This window comes from Episyrphus balteatus, chromosome 1 (assembly GCF_945859705.1).
Source record: "Episyrphus balteatus chromosome 1, idEpiBalt1.1, whole genome shotgun sequence".
Classification (NCBI taxonomy): Eukaryota; Metazoa; Arthropoda; class Insecta; order Diptera; family Syrphidae; genus Episyrphus; species Episyrphus balteatus.
Window position 1 is genome coordinate 62,116,769 of NC_079134.1, and position 17,215 is coordinate 62,133,983.

At 31.3% G+C, this 17,215-nt stretch overlaps 1 protein-coding gene across 1 annotated transcript; it reads left to right on the forward strand.

Moving 5' to 3' along the window:
- Positions 1 to 309: 309 nt before the first annotated feature.
- Positions 310 to 1,663, forward strand: LOC129907135 (uncharacterized). Its single transcript, XM_055983207.1, has 2 exons — positions 310 to 493; positions 552 to 1,663. The coding sequence occupies exon 2, from the start codon at positions 643 to 645 to the stop codon at positions 1,603 to 1,605; it is 963 nt and encodes a 320-aa protein (XP_055839182.1). The 5' UTR covers positions 310 to 493; positions 552 to 642; the 3' UTR covers positions 1,606 to 1,663.
- Positions 1,664 to 17,215: the final 15,552 nt, after the last annotated feature.

Genomic DNA, 17,215 nt, shown 5'->3' on the forward strand with positions numbered 1-17,215 from the left:
GAAAAAAAAAACTTACATGGACTCCCGGTATGTGTTATACCTTTTGTTTCGATAAACCAAATTTTCTGCTCACAATTTTATCAAATTTGATATCCAATTAAAAATACGAAGGAAAAAGAAACACCACTCAATTTATTTTGAATTCAGTTTTCAAAGCTATATTGCACTGGGGAAAAAGAGAAAAACAAAATATAAGTAAAAAAAACAAGATGAAAGGGTTATTTTTTTTTTTTTTTAATTTTCCTAAACAATACAACACCAGGGAAGGAAATTACACAGCACCAAATTATATGCTATATATATGTTAGGTGTTAACACCCTATAATGTAGAATCTAAACGTAAACAAGAATATGGAGAAAGAAGAATAGGGAAAAGTCATAATGACAATTTGTATGTCATTACTTTATTGAATTTTGTTGTATAAGATTTTAATTTGTAATAAGAGGCACGACCGAATAATAGACATTTAATGTCGTTTCTCTTTTAAAACAGGTATAATTAATAATTAATTGTAATTTGTAAGATTAATAAAATAACTCTTTTAAAACAGAAACTCAAAAGTGTCTTAATTTGTGTGCCATCCTAAACAAAATAAGGAATCGTCTTATAAAACGACATTATCGTCTTAACAAATTCACTATATGATGGAGAGGTTATGTTTCGAATTTGTAGTCAAAGCTACTGACGACGGCAAGACAAATGTGATTTGCCTAACCTCAATTGCTACTCCTGAGGGCAAAACGTATAGCATGCCAGAGCAACATCAGCAATTGAAATTGCACACTGAATTGATAAAAATTCCAATTTTTACAAAAATTAAAAATTCTCTTCAAAGAAGACACCAAATGAGAAAGGTATGGATAACTCTTACAAAAGAAATAAGGGAAACGTATTTGGACGAAGATAATATCCAATTCAAAGACTACCTTTTGGAGGAGATGATCCAGACCACACAACCGACCGAAACTGGAACATCACAAGACGCCCTGTCAAAAGTCTTAGCTCTACTCGATGAGAGAAAACCTGAACAAAATAAACCAATTATTATTAACACAAAAAAATTAGCAGAAAGGTTTGTTTTAGATAAATTCGGGGGTAAGAGTTCTGATGTAAATCAATGGGTAAATACTTTTGAAGGTGAATGTGAACGATTCGAAATTAAAACAGATAAAGATAGAATAGAAATTTTGCGACTGTTCCTAGAGAGCTCATGTTTAGACTGGTATAGTTCGATGCTTATAAAATTTACTTTAGATTCAAACTGGAAAGACTGGAAAAACAGCTTTTGTGAAACCTATGCAAATAAAGGTTGGTCCCCAGTTAGGTATGCGTTCAATTTTAGGTACGTGAATGGTGCATTGTTAGACTATGCACTAAAAAAAGGAAGATTTTTGTTGGAGCTAAACAAGTCTATTGATAAAATCACCTTGCTAGACTTAATCGTGGTAGGGTTGCCAGACTTCATAGCAGATAGGATCGATAGGAAAAGTTTACATAATACAGACGATCTTTTCACCGAGTTAAGAGGTCTGGAACACTTAATAAAGAGACGCACAACAAAAGAAAATAAAATGCACGACTGGGTCGCACGAACTTGCTCTTAGAGTTCAAGTTGCTTAAATTTTTAAGACTTTTGATATAGAAATTTAGAAAATGTAGGTACCTTCTATATGGGTACAGAAAAAAAAAAATAAAAAAAAAAATTAAATTGGTTTTTAAAAAAAATAATATAAAATCTAAAATCAAATTGCCCCCCAAAACAAGTATGCAGTTTTGATTGATATATTAAGATGCATTTTTAGAAAAAAAATTTTCAAAATCGTTAGAGCCGTTTTTTAAAAAACTAATTTTTTATAAATAATTTTTTGGAAAAAAAGTTTTAAAATAAAACTGGTATGCCATTTTGTAGAAATCACTGATCAACATCTTAATACAAAATTTCAAAAAAATTCAATGTCCCGTTTTCGAAAATTTGATTTTTCAAAAAAAAATTTTCAAAATTTTTTTAAAAATCCAAAAATTATTTATTTCAAAATTTTATTTTTGGCTTATATTTAAATTATATAAATGCTTCTTAACAAAAAGTTTCGTTGAAATCGAATAAGAGGTTTCGGAGATAATCGGATTTGAAAAAAACGGTTCTATGGCAGGTACCGTTAATAATGATTCTCAAAAAAAAATTTTTTCATTGAAAGATAGACCTTAGCTTTAAACTAACATTTGAATTTTTTAAACAAAATCGTTGGAGCCGTTTTCGAGATATTTCAATTTTACTAAAATCGGTATATGACAAGTACAGTTATTTTTGGTCCAAAAAAATTAATTCCAAAAACCCCTCTGGAGAGTCGCCAAATAACGCTACATACCAAGTTTGACATTAATCGGTCCATCCGTTTAGGCCGTAGCTCCTTATACAGACAGACAGACAGACAGACAGACAGACAGACAGACGGACTTCCGGGACCCACTTTTTTGGCATTGTCTACCATCGTAATGTCATGGAAAAATGTTATCTCAACTTTTTTTTTTTGTACGAATGCATAACTTGATATATAGTACCTATATCGCAAGTAAAAAATATAATAACAATGATGTAAAAGAACAAACAGAAAGGAAAAAACCATGTGAAATTTGCTAAACAAAAAAAATCGCTTCCATCCCGAAGCATCATGTTGGTTTAAAACAAAAAATAACGAGAACAAAAATGGCACGGTAAAATGTATAAATAATTCAGAATTGGAGTGTGAATTAATGGATGAGATTCCAAAAAACTAAATCTTCCACCATTGATCAAAGTTAAAGTATTACTCAATGATACTATAGAAGTTGATGGAATTTATGACCCAGGATCGAATGTATCCCTGATAAATTCTAAGTTACTTAAATTGAATAAAAATGAGATGAGTATGAGTAATAATGGAAACGCGAATTTAAAAACAATCAATGGTGTAAGAAAAACAGATGGATTAGTATCCATAAAAACAAAAATTTTTAATATGGAAAAGGAAATGTATGTTTTCGTAATAAACAGTGAAAATTTTAGTTATGATTTCTTGATCGGTTTAGATTGTATAAAAGAATTTAGATTGAGCCAAAATGAGAAATTAGAAATAAAACAAATAAGCAATTCCGATAAAATTGATGAAGTTCTATTGAACCATACAGAAAATAAAGATAAATCGGAACCTAAAAGTAAACAAAATAATGAAAAGCAATTTGAAAAGCATGCAATTGATAGAAATTCAACAAATTATACGATTAACTTTAATGAGCATGTGATTGAAGAAAATTTTAAGATGTATATAAATCATTTAAAATATGAAGAGAAAATTCAAATAGATAATTTAATTAAAATATATAACCCGATCTTTGCAAAAGACAAATACGATATAGGAACAGTGAAAAATTATGAAGCTCACGTTGACCTATTAATTGAAAAATATCCAAGTAAAAGGCCTTATAGATGTTCAATTGAAGACAAAAGAGAAATAGAAACACAAATTTCAAAACTATTAGAAAAAAAATTAATCGAAGAATCTTACAGTCCTTTTGCTGCTCCAGTTACATTGGCATATAAACGAGAAGAAAACAAGAGATCAAGGCTTTGCATTGATTTTCGCGATCTAAATAAAATTGTAGTTCCACAATCCCAACCATTTCCACTGATTGAAGACCTCATGGAAAAAACGAGAGACTGCAAATACTTCTCTACATTTGACATAAACTCGGCATTTTGGTCCATTCCCTTAAAAATAGAGGATAGAAAAAAGACTGCGTTCGTAACACAAGAAGGACATTATCAATGGACTTGTCTACCGTTTGGACTGAAAACCTCACCTGCAATATTTCAAAGGATATTGAGCAACATCATAAGAAAAAACAGGCTCTCAGACTTTACAGTCAATTATATTGACGACATTCTGATTTTTTCAAAAACGTTTGCCGAACACATAGACCACCTAAAACAGCTATTAGCAGCAATATTAAGAGAAGGATTTAGACTAAAGTTTTCAAAGTGTACGTTTGCAGCAGACTCTGTTAAGTATTTAGGCCACATAATAAATAATAATTCTATACGACCTATAAAAGATAACCTTATATCTATAAAAGATTTTCCTATACCTAAAACAAAAAAAAACGTGAGACAATTTCTCGGAAAAATCAATTTTTATAACAAATATGTAGAAAATAATGCGATTATTCTGGATCCACTGCACAACTTGCTAAGAAAAAACCAAGAATTTATTTGGACGAAAGATTGTCAGGATTCATTTGACAAAATAAAGAATCTTCTTTGTTGTCAACCGGTATTAGGTATATTTGATCCAAATTTACCTAAATATATATATACAGATGCTAGTTTAAAAGGAATTGGAGCAATTTTTAAACAGCCACAAACAGATGGAGAAGAAAAACCAATAGCATACTTTTCAAAAAAATTGAACGAAAGCCAGAAGAGAAAAAAAGCGATTTACTTGGAATGTATGGCTATAAAAGAAGCTGTAAAATATTGGCAGCATCGGCTAATAGGAAAGAAATTTACTGTTTTTTCGGACCACAAACCCTTGGAAAATATGAACATAAAATCTCGAACGGATGATGAACTAGGAGATCTCACATATTATTTGTCACAATACGACTTTAATATTATATATTATCCAGGTTAAAACAATCTAGAAGCCGATTGTTTGAGTAGAAACCCGGTATTGGAACCTTACGAAAACGAAAATGAACAACTAAAAATTGTAAATCTTATAAAAATAGAAGAGATTCTAAAGGACCAAGAGGATAATGAGATTTTAAAAAATAGAAAAGAAAACATAACACAAAAAAATAAAATTTACTACAAAAACAACAAAGGCAAAGAAAAAATTGTTTTAACAGAAAAGTTCAGTATAGAATTTATAAAAAAAATACATGAAAATTATTGCCATATAGGTATAGAACAAATGAAAAACACAATTTGCCCTTTTTATGCACAAAAAAACTTAATTTTAAACATAAAAAAAGTATGTAGAAGCTGCGAAATATGCATTAAAAACAAATCAAGAGGTCAAGCTAAATACGGATTGATGTCACAATTAGGACCAGCAGAAAAACCTTTTGAAATCATGTCAATAGATACGGTTGGTGGCTTTGGGGGTTTAAGATCGACAAAAAAATACTTACATCTACTAATTGATCACTTCACACGATACGCCTACATAGTAGCTTCGAAAACTCAGAGTGCTAATGACTTTATAAAATTAATGCAAAAAGTAACAGAAAACAATGAAATTGGTATGATTCTGAGTGATCAATACCCAGGCATTAACTCTAAAGAATTTAAAGACTTTCTAAAAGACAAAGAAATACCGATTGTGTTTACAGCCGTTAACTCAGCGTTCTCAAATGGGCTAAATGAAAGATTAAACCAAACTTTGGTAAATAAAATACGATGCAAAATTAATGAAACCAAAAAAAAGTCTGCATGGACAACAATTGCACATGAATGCACAAAAAAATATAATGAAACAGAACACACAGTCACTGGTTTTTCACCTAAATACCTTCTAGAAGGGGAAAATACTACGATCCTACCAGAAGAATTGAAGCAAACAAACACATATCACGATTTATTAAGAGACAGAACGCTTGCCCTTCAAAACACGATAAAATCACATAAATACAATAAGAAAATATTCGACAAAAATAGATCACACTGGGATTTCAAAGTGGGAGACCGAGTGTTCGTGGAAAATGGCAACAAATTAAATAGGAAAAAATTAGATGAACTGAAAATCGGCCCCTACAAAATTTTGAAGAAAATAACAAATTCAATATTTGAAATAGACACCGGGCACAGAAAATCGGAATCAAATCTTTTTCACATAACGAAACTTATTCCTATCGTTGAGACCTAACAAAAAAAAAAAAAAAAAAAAAAAAAAAAAAATTGGTAAACAAAAATTTAGTAAACAAATTTTTTAACTGGGGAGGGGAGATGTAAGGTGTTAACACCCTATAATGTAGAATCTAAACGTAAACAAGAATATGGAGAAAGAAGAATAGGGAAAAGTCATAATGACAATTTGTATGTCATTACTTTATTGAATTTTGTTGTATAAGATTTTAATTTGTAATAAGAGGCACGACCGAATAATAGACATTTAATGTCGTTTCTCTTTTAAAACAGGAATAATTAATAATTAATTGTAATTTGTAAGATTAATAAAATAACTCTTTTAAAACAGAAACTCAAAAGTGTCTTAATTTGTGTGCCATCCTAAACAAAATAAGGAATCGTCTTATAAAACGACATTATCGTCTTAACAAATTCACTATATGATGGAGAGGTTATGTTTCGAATTTGTAGTCAAAGCTACTGACGACGGCAAGACAAATGTGATTTGCCTAACCTCAATTGCTACTCCTGAGGGCAAAACGTATAGCATGCCAGAGCAACATCAGCAATTGAAATTGCACACTGAATTGATAAAAATTCCAATTTTTACAAAAATTAAAAATTCTCTTCAAAGAAGACACCAAATGAGAAAGGTATGGATAACTCTTACAAAAGAAATAAGGGAAACGTATTTGGACGAAGATAATATCCAATTCAAAGACTACCTTTTGGAGGAGATGATCCAGACCACACAACCGACCGAAACTGGAACATCACAAGACGCCCTGTCAAAAGTCTTAGCTCTACTCGATGAGAGAAAACCTGAACAAAATAAACCAATTATTATTAACACAAAAAAATTAGCAGAAAGGTTTGTTTTAGATAAATTCGGGGGTAAGAGTTCTGATGTAAATCAATGGGTAAATACTTTTGAAGGTGAATGTGAACGATTCGAAATTAAAACAGATAAAGATAGAATAGAAATTTTGCGACTGTTCCTAGAGAGCTCATGTTTAGACTGGTATAGTTCGATGCTTATAAAATTTACTTTAGATTCAAACTGGAAAGACTGGAAAAACAGCTTTTGTGAAACCTATGCAAATAAAGGTTGGTCCCCAGTTAGGTATGCGTTCAATTTTAGGTACGTGAATGTTGTTAGACTATGCACTAAAAAAAGGAAGAAACAAGTCTATTGATAAAATCACCTTGCTAGACTTAATCGTGGTAGGGTTGCCAGACTTCATAGCAGATAGGATCGATAGGAAAAGTTTACATAATACAGACGATCTTTTCACCGAGTTAAGAGGTCTGGAACACTTAATAAAGAGACGCACAACAAAAGAAAATAAAATGCACGACTGGGTCGCACGAACTTGCTCTTAGAGTTCAAGTTGCTTAAATTTTTAAGACTTTTGATATAGAAATTTAGAAAATGTAGGTACCTTCTATATGGGTACAGAAAAAAAAATAAAAAAAAAAATTAAATTGGTTTTTAAAAAAAATAATATAAAATCTGAAATCAAATTGCCCCCCAAAACAAGTATGCAGTTTTGATTGATATATTAAGATGCATTTTTAGAAAAAAAATTTTCAAAATCGTTAGAGCCGTTTTTTAAAAAACTAATTTTTTATAAATAATTTTTTGGAAAAAAAGTTTTAAAATAAAACTGGTATGCCATTTTGTAGAAATCACTGATCAACATCTTAATACAAAATTTCAAAAAAATTCAATGTCCCGTTTTCGAAAATTTGATTTTTCAAAAAAAAATTTTCAAAATTTTTTTAAAAATCCAAAAATTATTTATTTCAAAATTTTATTTTTGGCTTATATTTAAATTATATAAATGCTTCTTAACAAAAAGTTTCGTTGAAATCGAATAAGAGGTTTCGGAGATAATCGGATTTGAAAAAAACGGTTCTATGGCAGGTACCGTTAATAATGATTCTCAAAAAAAAATTTTTTCATTGAAAGATAGACCTTAGCTTTAAACTAACATTTGAATTTTTTAAACAAAATCGTTGGAGCCGTTTTCGAGATATTTCAATTTTACTAAAATCGGTATATGACAAGTACAGTTATTTTTGGTCCAAAAAAATTAATTCCAAAAACCCCTCTGGAGAGTCGCCAAATAACGCTACATACCAAGTTTGACATTAATCGGTCCATCCGTTTAGGCCGTAGCTCCTTATACAGACAGACAGACAGACAGACGGACTTCCGGGACCCACTTTTTTGGCATTGTCTACCATCGTAATGTCATGGAAAAATGTTATCTCAACTTTTTTTTTTTGTACGAATGCATAACTTGATATATAGTACCTATATCGCAAGTAAAAAATATAATAACAATGATGTAAAAGAACAAACAGAAAGGAAAAAACCATGTGAAATTTGCTAAACAAAAAAAATCGCTTCCATCCCGAAGCATCATGTTGGTTTAAAACAAAAAATAACGAGAACAAAAATGGCACGGTAAAATGTATAAATAATTCAGAATTGGAGTGTGAATTAATGGATGAGATTCCAAAAAACTAAATCTTCCACCATTGATCAAAGTTAAAGTATTACTCAATGATACTATAGAAGTTGATGGAATTTATGACCCAGGATCGAATGTATCCCTGATAAATTCTAAGTTACTTAAATTGAATAAAAATGAGATGAGTATGAGTAATAATGGAAACGCGAATTTAAAAACAATCAATGGTGTAAGAAAAACAGATGGATTAGTATCCATAAAAACAAAAATTTTTAATATGGAAAAGGAAATGTATGTTTTCGTAATAAACAGTGAAAATTTTAGTTATGATTTCTTGATCGGTTTAGATTGTATAAAAGAATTTAGATTGAGCCAAAATGAGAAATTAGAAATAAAACAAATAAGCAATTCCGATAAAATTGATGAAGTTCTATTGAACCATACAGAAAATAAAGATAAATCGGAACCTAAAAGTAAACAAAATAATGAAAAGCAATTTGAAAAGCATGCAATTGATAGAAATTCAACAAATTATACGATTAACTTTAATGAGCATGTGATTGAAGAAAATTTTAAGATGTATATAAATCATTTAAAATATGAAGAGAAAATTCAAATAGATAATTTAATTAAAATATATAACCCGATCTTTGCAAAAGACAAATACGATATAGGAACAGTGAAAAATTATGAAGCTCACGTTGACCTATTAATTGAAAAATATCCAAGTAAAAGGCCTTATAGATGTTCAATTGAAGACAAAAGAGAAATAGAAACACAAATTTCAAAACTATTAGAAAAAAAATTAATCGAAGAATCTTACAGTCCTTTTGCTGCTCCAGTTACATTGGCATATAAACGAGAAGAAAACAAGAGATCAAGGCTTTGCATTGATTTTCGCGATCTAAATAAAATTGTAGTTCCACAATCCCAACCATTTCCACTGATTGAAGACCTCATGGAAAAAACGAGAGACTGCAAATACTTCTCTACATTTGACATAAACTCGGCATTTTGGTCCATTCCCTTAAAAATAGAGGATAGAAAAAAGACTGCGTTCGTAACACAAGAAGGACATTATCAATGGACTTGTCTACCGTTTGGACTGAAAACCTCACCTGCAATATTTCAAAGGATATTGAGCAACATCATAAGAAAAAACAGGCTCTCAGACTTTACAGTCAATTATATTGACGACATTCTGATTTTTTCAAAAACGTTTGCCGAACACATAGACCACCTAAAACAGCTATTAGCAGCAATATTAAGAGAAGGATTTAGACTAAAGTTTTCAAAGTGTACGTTTGCAGCAGACTCTGTTAAGTATTTAGGCCACATAATAAATAATAATTCTATACGACCTATAAAAGATAACCTTATATCTATAAAAGATTTTCCTATACCTAAAACAAAAAAAAACGTGAGACAATTTCTCGGAAAAATCAATTTTTATAACAAATATGTAGAAAATAATGCGATTATTCTGGATCCACTGCACAACTTGCTAAGAAAAAACCAAGAATTTATTTGGACGAAAGATTGTCAGGATTCATTTGACAAAATAAAGAATCTTCTTTGTTGTCAACCGGTATTAGGTATATTTGATCCAAATTTACCTAAATATATATATACAGATGCTAGTTTAAAAGGAATTGGAGCAATTTTTAAACAGCCACAAACAGATGGAGAAGAAAAACCAATAGCATACTTTTCAAAAAAATTGAACGAAAGCCAGAAGAGAAAAAAAGCGATTTACTTGGAATGTATGGCTATAAAAGAAGCTGTAAAATATTGGCAGCATCGGCTAATAGGAAAGAAATTTACTGTTTTTTCGGACCACAAACCCTTGGAAAATATGAACATAAAATCTCGAACGGATGATGAACTAGGAGATCTCACATATTATTTGTCACAATACGACTTTAATATTATATATTATCCAGGTTAAAACAATCTAGAAGCCGATTGTTTGAGTAGAAACCCGGTATTGGAACCTTACGAAAACGAAAATGAACAACTAAAAATTGTAAATCTTATAAAAATAGAAGAGATTCTAAAGGACCAAGAGGATAATGAGATTTTAAAAAATAGAAAAGAAAACATAACACAAAAAAATAAAATTTACTACAAAAACAACAAAGGCAAAGAAAAAATTGTTTTAACAGAAAAGTTCAGTATAGAATTTATAAAAAAAATACATGAAAATTATTGCCATATAGGTATAGAACAAATGAAAAACACAATTTGCCCTTTTTATGCACAAAAAAACTTAATTTTAAACATAAAAAAAGTATGTAGAAGCTGCGAAATATGCATTAAAAACAAATCAAGAGGTCAAGCTAAATACGGATTGATGTCACAATTAGGACCAGCAGAAAAACCTTTTGAAATCATGTCAATAGATACGGTTGGTGGCTTTGGGGGTTTAAGATCGACAAAAAAATACTTACATCTACTAATTGATCACTTCACACGATACGCCTACATAGTAGCTTCGAAAACTCAGAGTGCTAATGACTTTATAAAATTAATGCAAAAAGTAACAGAAAACAATGAAATTGGTATGATTCTGAGTGATCAATACCCAGGCATTAACTCTAAAGAATTTAAAGACTTTCTAAAAGACAAAGAAATACCGATTGTGTTTACAGCCGTTAACTCAGCGTTCTCAAATGGGCTAAATGAAAGATTAAACCAAACTTTGGTAAATAAAATACGATGCAAAATTAATGAAACCAAAAAAAAGTCTGCATGGACAACAATTGCACATGAATGCACAAAAAAATATAATGAAACAGAACACACAGTCACTGGTTTTTCACCTAAATACCTTCTAGAAGGGGAAAATACTACGATCCTACCAGAAGAATTGAAGCAAACAAACACATATCACGATTTATTAAGAGACAGAACGCTTGCCCTTCAAAACACGATAAAATCACATAAATACAATAAGAAAATATTCGACAAAAATAGATCACACTGGGATTTCAAAGTGGGAGACCGAGTGTTCGTGGAAAATGGCAACAAATTAAATAGGAAAAAATTAGATGAACTGAAAATCGGCCCCTACAAAATTTTGAAGAAAATAACAAATTCAATATTTGAAATAGACACCGGGCACAGAAAATCGGAATCAAATCTTTTTCACATAACGAAACTTATTCCTATCGTTGAGACCTAACAAAAAAAAAAAAAAAAAATTGGTAAACAAAAATTTAGTAAACAAATTTTTTAACTGGGGAGGGGAGATGTAAGGTGTTAACACCCTATAATGTAGAATCTAAACGTAAACAAGAATATGGAGAAAGAAGAATAGGGAAAAGTCATAATGACAATTTGTATGTCATTACTTTATTGAATTTTGTTGTATAAGATTTTAATTTGTAATAAGAGGCACGACCGAATAATAGACATTTAATGTCGTTTCTCTTTTAAAACAGGTATAATTAATAATTAATTGTAATTTGTAAGATTAATAAAATAACTCTTTTAAAACAGAAACTCAAAAGTGTCTTAATTTGTGTGCCATCCTAAACAAAATAAGGAATCGTCTTATATACAGGGTGTCCCACAGTCACCGCCCCAAATGAAAACCATGGATTCCTGAGGTCATTTTAAGTCGAAAAACTTAAGAGGTAATTTTCTCGTTTTCGTCCCGTTTTCGAGTTACCACGGTTTTTATGATTTTTTCTCTTTTGTCCTTTAACTGGCCTTATCTTTGCCAAACTACGTTTGATTTGAAAGATTTTTTTTGCAACCAATCAAGAATTTATTGCAGTTTAAGTTTGTCTCAAAACTTTTTTTTCTGCGGACAACCGTTTCTCCACAATTTTGCATTAAACACAACTTTTTTCGTTTTTTAAGTTGTTTTTTACACTTTCATATTATTTAAGTCAAAAAAACATGTTAATGAGTATAAATTTTTTGTGCATTTTATTAAAGCCCAGTTTATTTTCATAAAAAAAAATAAGTTTTATTTCATAAAAAAGGCTACTGAAAGTAATTAAAAAAAATAAACAAACTGAGTGAATGAAAAAAAAAATAATTTCTAAATAAAAAATTAATTTAAATGAATTAAAAACTTTTTCTGAGCAATTGTGGTTAAGAAAAGAACAAATAGATAAAGCTCAGAAAAAGTTTTAATTCATTTAAATTAATTTTGTATTGAAAAATTTTTTTTTTTTTTTAATTCACTCAGTTTGTTTATTTTTTTTAATTACTTTCAGTAGCCTTTTTTATGAAATAAAACCTATTTTTTTTATGAAAATAAACTGGGGTTTAATAAAATGCACAAAAAATTAATACTCATTAACGTGTTTTTTTGACTTAAATAATATGAAAGTGTAAAAAACTACTTAAAAAACGAAGAAAGTTGTGTTTGATGCAAAATTGTGGAGAAACGGTTGTCCGCAGAAAAAAAAGTTTTGAGACAAACTTAAACTGCAATAAATTCTTGATTGGTTGCAAAAAAAATCTTTCAAATCAAACGTAGTTTGGCAAAGATAAGGCCAGTTAAAGGACAAAAGAGAAAAAATCATAAAAACCGTGGTAACTCGAAAACGGGACGAAAACGAGAAAATTACCTCTTAAGTTTTTCGACTTAAAATGACCTCAGGAATCCATGGTTTTCATTTGGGGCGGTGACTGTGGGACACCCTGTATATATATATTTTTTTTTTAATTTTCCACAATTAACAATGAAATTTATTCCAACTTCCAAAATTCAAATGCCCCACGTTTGGGTGCCAATTTGTTACACTTTTTCCGACTACAATTATTATTATTAAAGTAAATTTTAAAATCGCGACTGACAACTATGATGGCGATGACGACGACGACGGAATGATAACTATGAGCTGAATTTGCTCAGCGAATTCAAGCAACAAAAAAAAAAGTGTAACACACACAGCAAATTTATATGCTGCCACCACGGCTAAATCAGCAAGGGATGGGTTCAGCGAATATTATGATTTGATGATTGTAATTAAATGAGCGAATTAAAATAAAAAAAGGTAATAATAAAATTTTTGAATTCCAACTTACTTTCACCAGGAGCGTCGCAAGCTGAAATTTAAAAATTAAAAGGGCGCCAGCAATTTTTTTTGGAAAGGAAATTACAAACCTTTTGGAGCGAAAAACGACGATGGAAAATTAAAAATAAAAAGAACGAATTTACTTTCTCTAGTGGAGATTTGAAAGCTTTTATTTGTTTGGGAAACCTTGCAATTAAGTAGGGCAAAAACCCAAAATCTTTTCAACCAATTCAACAAAGAGTTTTAACGTATTAAAATGGAACGCTAAGTTCAGTTTTTCGAACTGTTAAAAATTTAAACTAACTGGGTCGCGTGTCCCGCAATTTCGGGAAAATAAACCGGAACAAAAGCCAACGGATTTTTAAGCAAAAGGTTATTCAAAATTCACCAAGATAAAACGAAATATAAAAACCAATGAAATATAAAAAAAAACTACTTATCTTTTTTTTTTCTGGATTGCCAACGATCCTATTATTTTCCAATTTCCAACCCCAATTTCACCCTTGACCACTCTGCCAATTTTTCTCCTAATTTATTTTCCAAAAATACTAATTTTATCACACTAAAATTTTTACTTTCGAAAAACTACTCAACAAACTATACTGCCGAAATTAAATTCTTTATCACTTTAAAATTTTTCTAACAATTATCTTTTTCACAATTTTCCAATTTGTAATCTTTATTCTGAGCTTGCCAGTTTAAAAGTGAACGCCAGAAATTTTTCTTCCTGGACGATCCTTTTTCGCTCTCATACCCCCAGTGCTTTCGGCCAATCCGGAACAGCCGATTCCGATCACGTCATTCAGCAACTCTCAGCTCATTGGCTGCAGAGCGCCCATGTCGGAATCAAACGGTCCTACCTACTCGCACTCTCGTTCTCCCATGGTTTTGCGTTATCATCATGGAATTCGCCGGCAACTGAATCGTTTCCAGTGGCGGGAATTCCATGAACGCATTCAGCCATTCATCCCCATTTTTTTTTTTCAAGATAAAAAGAAAGAAAAGAATTAAAGTTAAAACAATCTAATTTCGGCTAACAAAATGCATTTGTCCCCACCAGGATTACTAATGAGAAAAACTTGGCAAAGATGGCACCCATCCCCATTCATTTTTTTTCTTTTGTAGGAAAGTTGGCAATCACTTGTTTTTCACCGCGATTCTAAAATTAATACCAGTGGACTTTTATTAGATTTGGGGGAATAGAAAAATAACCTAAGCGTTCCATCTTTTACAAAAATATATATAGATATGTTGGGCCCTCGGCCAAACTCAAATTTGAGTGTCTTCAGCAATCGGGAACCAAATGTAACCCGTGCATTTGCTCGTATACTAATATACTTTTATGTCGACCATCTTTTGGTCAGTCTTCTGCATCAACCAGTTTTTGTTAGGCCATCTTTTGGCGGTTTTAATTATGTGTTTGGTTTGACCCCCTCTGGGCTGATTTTTGAAGTTAAGGCACGACCATCTGTCGGCATATTTACATAATTAAGGCTCGACCACCTGTCGGCCGATTTTACTACTTCACACTCCCTCGGTATAATAACAGAGTGCACTTCGTCGATTCGCACACCAATCCAATTTAGGTGCTAAGATCAAGTTTATTGTTTGTACAAATTTACTGAAAGAGATTACCAATGGCTGATGACCCATGGCTGCCCTTGTCTCTCTCAGTAAATCGAAGGAAACACCTGTAAAACAAACGGGATGAAAGGGACAGAAAGACCAGTCATTGTTGCGGTAAATTTTACCGTAACATTGCTAAGCCGCACAATATCGTCCTAGTCCTGAAAAAAAAAAACTATTTGACTCGCAGCCTGAACAAACAAAAAATCAGCCCCAAAATCTTCATCTTGGCACCTTTATTTTGAATGTGTAAAAAATACATATTTTTATTTTTTTGAACCCGCTTAAAAATCCTGTAAGGACTAAATAAAATTAACAACGAAAAAAGAACAACACCACAACAATCAAAATCATCCACTTTCACTAAAATTGCATAAAACATAAATAAGCAAGATCCAGAAAACAAACATACAAAATCATCTTCTACCTGAATCTTCATCTAATCACGTTTCACAAAAAAAAAAATTCGCAATACCTATAAAAGCTAAGTACCTACAAATCTTTTGCAGTCTCTGATTATGCGATACAGCGTATTTTTTTAACAACTTCTGTAACCGTACTAAGGTGTTTTCGGTATTTGTTTCGTTGTACAGCCCCATAATTGGATACCATAGGTCCAAACAGGCTAGTACTTGATTATACAGCATTATTTTGTTTTGGGTTGATAAATCAGAGTTGTTACCAAGTAACCAGTACATTTTTATATATTTCAAGTTTAGTTCTTCTCTTTTTTTTTTGATGTGCTCTTTCCACTTTAGCTTTGCATCCGAAGTCATTCCAAGGTATTTGGCCGTATTGGCGTAAGGTACAGCTTGATTATTAATGAATATTGGAATATTGTTTATCTTTTTATTTGTAAAGTTTATATGTGAAGATTTTGTTTCATTGAGTTTGATACGCCATTTTTCGGTCCAATCTCTGACTGTGTCGACGGCATTTTGCAGCTTTACTGCGCCCCTAGAGACACATTTGTCGGGTACCAAAATTGCCGTATCATCTGCAAAAGTAGCCATTATGGTGTGATTCCCAACTGGGATATCCCTTGTGTATAGTAAATACAGGGTAGGACCTAGGACACTTCCTTGTGGTACACCGGCTTCTATTTTCTTCAATTCCGAATATTCTTGATCGTACCTTACTCTAAACAATCGGTCTGAGATGTACGATTTTAATATTTCATAGTACTGTCTGGGAAGATCCCTTTGCAGTTTGTACTCAAGTCCCTCTTGCCAAACCTTGTCAAAGGCTTGAGTAACATCTAAGAAAATAGCTGAACATACTTGTTTTTCTTCTAATGCCTTTTCTATTACATCCGTTATTCTATGAACTTGGTCTATAGTGGAATGTTTATTTCTAAAGCCAAACTGATGATTTGGGATTAACCTTCTTTCTTCTATAATTTTGCTAAGTCTATTCAGAAGCAGTTTTTCAAAAACTTTTGCCATAATTGGTATAAGCGATATTGGTCTGTAAGACGTCACTTCTGTAGGTGGCTCACCTTGCTTGGGTATGACAATAACTTCAGCAATTTTCCAATGGTGTGGGACATACCGTTGCTTAAGGCATGCATTTATTATATATTGGAGTTTTATGAAGGCTTTCAAAGGCATTTCTTTCATAACCTGGGCAGTAATTAGATCGTAACCTGGTGATTTTTTATTTGATAGTTGATGTAAACACATACTTTTTATTTCTTTTAATCTTACAATGGTATTTCACTTTCATTTATCTTATCAACAAACTGTAAGCTATTTTCAGCCGCGTGTGTTGGGTATGGCTTAAAAACATTCGCAGGATGCTCCGCGAAAAGGTTAGCTTTTTCTTTTGGGTTACCGATCCATTTCCCATCTTGAGATTTCAAGGGAGAGTTTAGTAACTGCGGTCTTTTCAGGCGCTTGGCTGCTTTCCATAGCGAAAAATCGGTTGAAGCATCAGTCGTTAAATTCTTTAGGAATGTACTGAGTGAATCATTTTTGAATGATTCTCTTCTTTTCTCTATTATCAACTCTCTTAGCTCTAAAGGATATTTTATTTCATTTTGTCTTCTATTAGAAAATGTTGGAGTACTTTCTTCAGCGGCCTGTTGCACATCAGCAATAAATTGTTCCACTTCATGGTCAATTTGCTCGATTGTATCCATGGGAGATCTTAAATTTATAAAACTAAAAAGCCTTTCTCTAAAATCACT

Bases quoted from the DNA above. Each gene is read 5' to 3' on its own strand.
- LOC129907135 (XM_055983207.1), top strand. From the start codon at position 643: ATGATGGAGAGGTTATGTTTCGAATTTGTAGTCAAAGCTACTGACGAC.